General features: G+C 37.1%; 1 protein-coding gene across 1 annotated transcript in view; it reads left to right on the top strand.

Moving 5' to 3' along the window:
* PTH2R (parathyroid hormone 2 receptor) overlaps positions 1–8,249 on the top strand; it is a 78,588-nt gene that overhangs the window by 23,468 nt on the left and 46,871 nt on the right. Inside the window, exons 6-7 of the mRNA XM_042783545.1 lie at positions 335–524; positions 4,389–4,542. Coding sequence (XP_042639479.1) covers positions 335–524; positions 4,389–4,542 — 344 coding nt within the window. The remainder of the gene's footprint in view (positions 1–334; positions 525–4,388; positions 4,543–8,249) is intronic.

Genomic DNA, 8,249 nt, shown 5'->3' with positions numbered 1-8,249 from the left:
TGATAACTGCCTCGGAAACCCAAGGAGGGGTCGCTATGAGTCGGGGCCGACTCGACGGCACATAACAACAACAACAAGTGTATATTTAATACTTCAAAATCTGGATAAACATGATGATAGACTAGGGTAAATTTGAAATTTATCCTTAGGAAGTTACACTTTAGTTTTAGATCCCAGTTGTTTTTATTGGAAATATATGAGTTTCTTTCTTTATTTAATTTATTGTATTTTCTTTTTTTTTTTTTTTGCAGAGAGTTTGGGACTCATTTATACTTTTTCATTCCCCATTTCTAATTTAATTCAAATCCAAATACTAAAACTTTTCTCTTCATAGGCGATTGCATTGCACCAGGAACTATATCCACATGCACTTATTTGTGTCTTTCATGCTGAGAGCTGCAAGCATCTTTGTCAAGGATAGAGTGGTCCATGCTCACATAGGAATAAAGGAGCTGCAGTCCATGATAATGCAGGATGACTTACAAAATTCCATAGAAGTCCCTTCTGTAGACAAATCCCAATATGTAAGTATTCTCATCACTAATTGGTGTAACATTACAACTAAGTAAGTAAAGTCTAAAAGTCTACTAAATACGTGTTAACATTTGATCTGTGAAGTAATCTATCCATACAAAATGAAAAAGTCTGTCAATTTGTTTACTAACATTTATTACCTCAATTCTATCATCAACTCTTATGCCTAGTCACTCATCATCTTAGATTATGAAAAGTGTTTGGGATCTTTGCTCAAGAACTTTTCTGGAGTGGAAATTACAAAAAGCACCTGAATAGAGTGGCATTTGATGTATGAGCCGTAGCCACTATCATGGCTCGCTACTTTCAAAAGTAAAAAAAATAAAATAAAAAAGCCCTGCAAAACCAGAAGCTTAGGATTTAAAAGCCCACAATATTTAGTTCCTTTATTGTCAGCTCAAAAACTTGTTCAAAAATAAGATTCCATGGTGCTTGATTCTGCTCTTAAGTGTTCTGGGTGTTGTTTAGTAAATAAGAGTCACGCACTATACAGTCCATTAGATCACTGAAGCAATATATCTGGAAATAAGGTATATTAGACTGTCTTGGGAGCTCTGGTAGCATAGTGGCTAAGGCACTTGACTGCTAACCAGAAGGTTGGCGGTTCAAACCCACCAGCCACTCCTTGGAAGGAAGATGGGGCAATCTACTTTTGTAATGATACTGCCTCAGAAACTCAAGGAGGGGTCTCTATGAGTCAAGTCCAACTCAACGGCACATAACAACAAGAACAATAACAGACTGTCTTGATGATCCTAAGTCTGTATCTACATACTTTTGTCTATAATTTTGTAGTTCCTGCAGAATCTGAATACAGGCTGTCACCTATTAGGTTTTGCCTAATAGAAAGAGGTGGAAGTAATAGTATGCCAGGTGAGGCTAGAGCTCAAGAAACCTTGAATATTACTCCACTGTCTCTCTTGCAGAGTACCACCATCAAGAGAACAAATAGAGGAGAGCTTGTTGGAGAATAAGAGACAAATCCTAGTAGCCATCCTAGACCAGCCAGCCCCCAGCTGACATGCTAGCTGACTGCAGTCATATGACTTAGTCTAGAGTGGCTGAGCCCAGCCAAAACAGCAAGACCACTTGGCCAATTCATAGACTTACAAGAAGTAATAAATATTTGTTTTTTCATACCATTACGTTTTGGGGCAGTTTGGTTTGCAGCTGACTGATACACTAGGAAAGGGTTTGTCACCAGCAAATGTTCTTTAAATTCTTATTTGATTCTTTGAATACAACAGATTTTCCTTATGTAACTGCCAAGGAGATATCAAGCTAGTAGTCCCTAATGTACCTTCTCCTCACTTCTCAGTAAATATCCAAGAAGTCACACACAATAGTAATACACATACCCAAAATGTTGGTTTATGATCAGTGTACTTATGTTTTATTGACTATGCAAAGCCATTTTGACTATGTGGATCATAACAAATTCGGATAACATTGCGAAGAATGGGAATTCCAGAACACTTCATTGTGCTCGTGGGGAACCTGTACATAGACTAAGAGGCTGTCCTTTGAACAGAACAAAGGGATACTGCGTGGTTTGAAGTTAGGAAAGGTGTGCGTCAGGGTTGTATCCTTTCACCATACTTATTCAATCTATATGCTGAGCAAATAATCTGAGAAGCTGGACTACATGAAGGAGAACATGGCATCAGGAATGGAGGAAGACTTATTTATAACCTGAGATATACAAATGACACAACCTCGCTTCCAGAAAGTGAAGATGACTTGAAGCAGTTACTGATGAAGATCAAACACTGTAGCCTTTAGTATAGATTATACCACAACATAAAGAAAACAAAAATTTTCACAAAAGGACCAATAAGCAACATTAAGGATTTCATTTTACTTGGATCTACAGTCAATACCCATGGAAGCAGCTGTCAAGAAATCAGACAGTATATTGCTCTGGGCAAATCTGCTGCAAAAGAGCTCTTTGAAGTGTTAAAGAACAAAACTGTCACTTTGAAGACCAAGGTGCTCCTGACCCAAGCCCCTGGTCTTTTAAATTGCCACATATGCATGTGAAAGTTGGACAATGAATAAAGAAGACTGAAGGAGAATTGATGCCTTTGAATTGTGGTGTTGGTGAAGAATACCGAAAATACCATGGATTGCCAGAAGACTGAACAAATCTGTCTTGGAAGAAGTACAGCCAGAATGCTCCTTAGAAGTGAGAATGGCTAGACTTCGCCTCACCTACTTTGGTCATGTTGTCAGAAGGGACCAGTCATGGGAGAAGCGTCTCATAGTTGGTTAAGTAGAGGGTCAGTGAGAAAAGGGGAAGACCCTCAGTGAGATGGATTGAAACTGTGGCTTCAACGATGGGCTCCAGAATTGTGACTGGGCAAAGATTGTGACTGGGCAGTATTTTGTTCTGTTGTACACAGCGTCACTGTGAGTCTTAGCCAACTCGATGGCTCCTAACAACAACATCAGTATAGATTTAACGTAGATATTTTATAGCACTGGAAATTAAAGAGACAATTCAACCACACATCAGAAATTTGGAGGAACTTCTCTGTCATGGCAGTATGATCTTCAGGCAGAGGACACACGGATTAATTCCACGGAAGAATTTGCTGCTGAGAAATGTGAAGGGTGCTGGGAGTTACTGATTCATGAAATTCCTGTCCCACTTTTAGATTCTGTGAAGAAATTATTCCTTCCTCACCTAGTCAAAATGAGCTGAAGGCTTTTATTTCTCCTTGAAACACATAGGACTAGATAGCAGTTATTTAATTAGCCACGTGGATATACACTAGGAGGAAAAGATGTGTTAATACCCCTCAGTTCAAGCTCCATAAGAAAGAAATAGCTGGAGTTTTCAAATTTCAGAAACACATTTCCTTAAAATGAGATAGATCCATACTACGAACCATTTTGCTTTACCATGTTATAACAAAGTTTGAATTGTTTGAATTCACGTGTTTTTGAAGCTTCTATACTTGCAAATTTACAAAATCCTTTCTGAAATAATAGGTCAGAAATTCAAAATTCAGTTACCAATTATTTAGAAAATTGGGAAAATGAAAACCAACCAACTAGCCAACCTCAATGATCACAAAAACTTAACACCCTGTTTTACAGAAAGAGATTATTTAAGTAAATTATAATATCCTCAGAGAAAAGTTTATATAGCTATTAAAATGATATTTTTGAGAATGGTTAATATTGTGTTCAATCACATGAATTCTTGTGTTATTTTATAAATAGCATCTTCATCATTTTCATTCTTCATTTTTTCCATATTTTCTTCACTGTGCTTGTTATCATTTGGCTTAACATTATGTGTTTGTGTATGTGGTTTTTTATTGTCTATCTCCTCTATGAGCATAAATTCATCAGGATAAGATTATTTACTCCCAAAGTCTATAGTAGTGTCTGGTATGTAATAGGTACTCAATAAATATTTATCTCATGCCAAAGGATACAAAGAGACACATATATACTCTCAACTGTGTGAAATAACATTGCATAAAAAAATTAGACTAAAATAAATTCATGGTAGAATTATGGATGATAGTCTTTTCTTTATGCTTTCTGGACTGTCCAATTTTTATGATCATGTATTATTTTAAAAAATAGGAAAGCCTAAAGAAAAATTACTTTTTCTTTTACTTGTAAGAGAAAAAGATGTTTTCTGAACAAAAGAATCAAACCTATATTCTTAAAAATGCTATGTTAAAGTAACTATGTTCTGGTTTCTTTCAACAGTGTTGGCATTACTCTATACAAGTGATGCAAAGAGAACTATAAGAACTGTTTTTTTGTGGTCTGTTGTTGGTATCCAATACAATTAAGAGTTCTAATATGATGCAATTTTGGTTTACTTGTAACAGATGGGGTGCAAGATGGCTGTTGTGATGTTTATTTACTTTTTGGCTACAAACTACTATTGGATCCTGGTGGAAGGTCTCTACCTGCATAGTCTAATCTCTGTGGCTTTCTTTACGGACACCAAATATCTGTGGGGCTTCACCTTGATAGGCTGGGGTAAGGCATTCACATCCCTCTTGCTTTTGAGCTGGATTATGCATGAAGGGCTTGCTGTCATGATTCTTGCTTTAGATGCCTGCTATTAACATTCTTTCAGCCATTTTCTTGAAGTAATCCCTCCCCATCATATTAATCCCTTCTTCTTTCTCTTTCAGGGTTCTATTCTTAGAGGAAAATTATTAAGGTCGTCTATAATCTTCCCAGTTATAACAGAGATTTAAAGATTAATTTATGATTATTGTTTTACACTAGATTCTTGAGAGAATTATTTGGAAGATTTGAAAAACACATTGTTATGGTACACATTTAGAACTGTTATGTCTGTGTCTTAAATCAGTGTCCTGATTTATCAATAATTTTGTCCTAGAAATTTGATTTTGGAATTCCTAGGCTATAATGAGGAGCTCTGGTAGCATAGTGCCTAAGGCACTTGACTGCTCACCAGAAGGCTGGCGGTTCAGACCCACCAGCCACTCCTCAGAAGGAAGATTGGGCAATCCTACTTCCGTAGTGATACTGCCTCAGAAACCCAAGGAGGGGTCGCTATGAGTTGGGGCCAACTCGACGGCAAACAACAACAACAACAACAACAACAAGGTTATAATGGGATATCTTTGATTTGTATTTCTAGATCACATTATAAGAATGCCAGGAAGGAATATCTGGAGCCAGCTTGACTCCATTCAACAAATACAAACTAAAAACTAATCATTTGGACTGACCATGTCTATTGTTGGTAGCTCTGGTAGCATAGTGCCTAAGGCTGTTGTTGTTGTTATGTGCCTTCGAGTCAGCCCGACTCATAGCAACCCCTCCTAGGGTTTCCGAGGCAGTATCACTACAGAAGTGGGATTGCCCAACCTTCCTTCCGAGGAGTGGCTGGTGGGTTTGAACTGCCAGCCTTCTGGTTAGCAGTCAAGTGCCTTAGGCACTATGCTACCAGAGCTCCTAATTATGATGCAAAAATTGTGAATAAAGGTTTATTTTTGAAGGCAGCATATGTTTTTAAGCCTTTCCCATTATCTTTGACTAAATCAAAAACCAAACTCACTGCCATCGAGTGGATTTGGACTCATAGTGATTCTCTGTGGGTTTCTGAGGTGGTAAATCTTTACAGAAGTAGATTGCCTAGTCTTCATTCCTCAGACTGGCCTTCTGGTTAGCAATCAAAGGCCTTAGGCACTATACCACCAGAGTTCCTTTATCTTTGACTCGTAGGTAGTGAATTAAATAGACATGTTTTATATTTTAGGACATTTAGGAAATTTCCTTGACAGCTTTTGGTAGTTTGCCTTTATTCAAAATTATATGTAATTTCTAGAAGTTAGTAAAGGTGTTGTTAGAAAGTTCAATAAAATTGTAGACACTTGTATGTTTAAGTTAAATTTTATTGTTTGAAATTTTACATAATTGGTCACATTTGTAATAAATTATTGTTTTCTCTATTTATTTATTGGTATGCGAGCATTAGCAATTATTTAGAAAACTGGGAAAATGAAAACCAACCAACTAGCCAACCTCAATGATCACAAAAACTTAACACCCTGTTTTACCCCATTAGGGTTCAGGCCTCCCCTATTAGTCCTTTATTTGAGCTAGATCAGTCTGTCCTTCCTTAAAGTCAAAGATTTTTTTCCACTGGACACCAGGAAATCTATGAAAAAAGATTTAAAAGTAGTCAAGGTTACATGACTTTCTGTGCAAGTTTGAGTTTTGTACCTTCCTTTTCATTTTTACTAATTGTAAATATTTTTATCAGTTGTACAGGACTGACAACTACAATAGATAAGCATCATTATTTGAAATCTTCATTTCATGGTTTAGTTTAAGAACAAGCATGAAAGCAAGTAGGATTTTTATGGAAGCTAAAAGAAAAGCATATTACATACAAGGTTATGGTCACTTAAGTAGGGACAAGGAGCCTAAGGCATTTGACTGCTAACCGGAAGGCTGGTGGTTCAAACCCACCAGCCTCCTTGGAAGGAAGATGGGGTGATCTACTTTGTAACGATTCACTGCCTCTGAAACCCACTGGGGGTTGCTATGAGGTGGAATGACTTGACAGCAGTGGATTGTTTTAAGTAGGCCCAATTGAAAATGGTTGCAGCCACTCTTATGGGATTAGGTTGTATGGTTACTCTGTCTTCTGACAATTTCTCTCTCTCTCCACAACTCTTCTTCTTCTTCTTCTTCTTCTTTTTTTTTTTTTTTAAAGAAAATGTCCTAGTCTAGGCATATATATTACAAGGTATCATAATATTGTTATTTTAAGTATATCTCTTTGCTCCTAAAACACAGCTGCCATCTAATGAAGAAAATATTCAAATATATTTCATTAATAGATGTTATTTTTTTCTTATCCCAGCACTGAGAGTCAGCCACAATAGTTTTCTGTTTTGCTATATAATTAAAAATATTACTTTTATTCTGGACTTATTTTTTCAAAATTCCCATAACATAAATAATGGTCAAAAACATTATAGCTTCTTTGCAGGATCCTTATTGGAGTAATTCAGGTGAATCCAATTTCACACTTTTCTTCCACTGATGTGACTTATTGGCTTCATTAGAGGAGAGGACTTGCCCGGATTCCTTTGTTTCATTCGTTACTCACTTGGACCTAATCGTTAGAACTTTGCAATATCCAGCTAGGTAAACTCTGTTACTCATAATGTGCTGATGTGTGGAGCTACTACTGTATGTAAGTGGATCTTGCTGATTCTTAACAATAAATTGCGAAGGAAGGAAATTACTATCTGAAGAGGAAAATACTCATGTTTATCATACAATAAGATGTTTAGAGGAGTGAAAGCAAGTATTAGTGATGATTTTTTTTCAAACAACCACATTCTTAATTTTCCCTATCCTTGCCTCAATTGCCCTATAAAAAATGTGTTTTTCCTTCTTTTCATTTTGTCCTTTCACATTTTTTTCTGCATGTAGAAGGTATAATTCTCATTTCTTTACTTATTGAAAGCAATAATTTACTTCTATATTACCAGCCATCCCTAATTGTCAATGTCAGGCAAGTTTACATATCATCATTAAAAAATATATATCCTCGAACGGCCATCTGTGATTCAACTCCTGGTCTCTTCCAATCCAGAATACAGGAAAGTTAAGAAAAACAAGACTCAAAGGAGCCATTAGACAAAGGACTAATGGATGACATTGAACTACAGCCTACACAAACCCGAGACCAGAAGAGCTACACGGTGCCTGGCTACCACTACCGACCACTCTGATTGGGATCACAACAAAGAGTCCTGGACAGAGTGGGAGAAAATGTAGAACAAAAAAATCACATTCACAAAAAAGATCAGACTTACTGTTCTGACAAAGACTGGAGAAATCTCCAAGGCTATGGTCCTAAAACACTCTTCTGACCTGGAACTAAAGCCATTCTTGGAGACTACTTTTCAGCCAAACAGTACATGTTGTTGTTAGGTGCTGTCGAGTTGACTATGACTCATAGCAACCCTATGTACAACAGAATGAAACACTGCCTGGTCCTGTGCCAACACCACAATCCTTGCTATACCTGAGCCCATGATTGCAGCCATTGTGTCAATCCATCTTGTTGAGGGCCTTCCTCTCTTTTGTTGACACTCCACCTTACCAAGCATGACGTCTTTCTTCAGGGAATGGTCCCTTCTGATAACATGACCAAAGTAGGTGAGATGAAGTCTGGCCATTCTCACTTC

The sequence above is a fragment of the Orycteropus afer genome, unplaced genomic scaffold, assembly GCF_000298275.1.
Source record: "Orycteropus afer afer isolate SDZICR_OR568_19922 unplaced genomic scaffold, OryAfe1.0 scaffold00002, whole genome shotgun sequence".
In the NCBI taxonomy this organism is placed as follows: domain Eukaryota; kingdom Metazoa; phylum Chordata; class Mammalia; order Tubulidentata; family Orycteropodidae; genus Orycteropus; species Orycteropus afer.
This window is presented reverse-complemented; position numbering and strand designations above follow the sequence as displayed.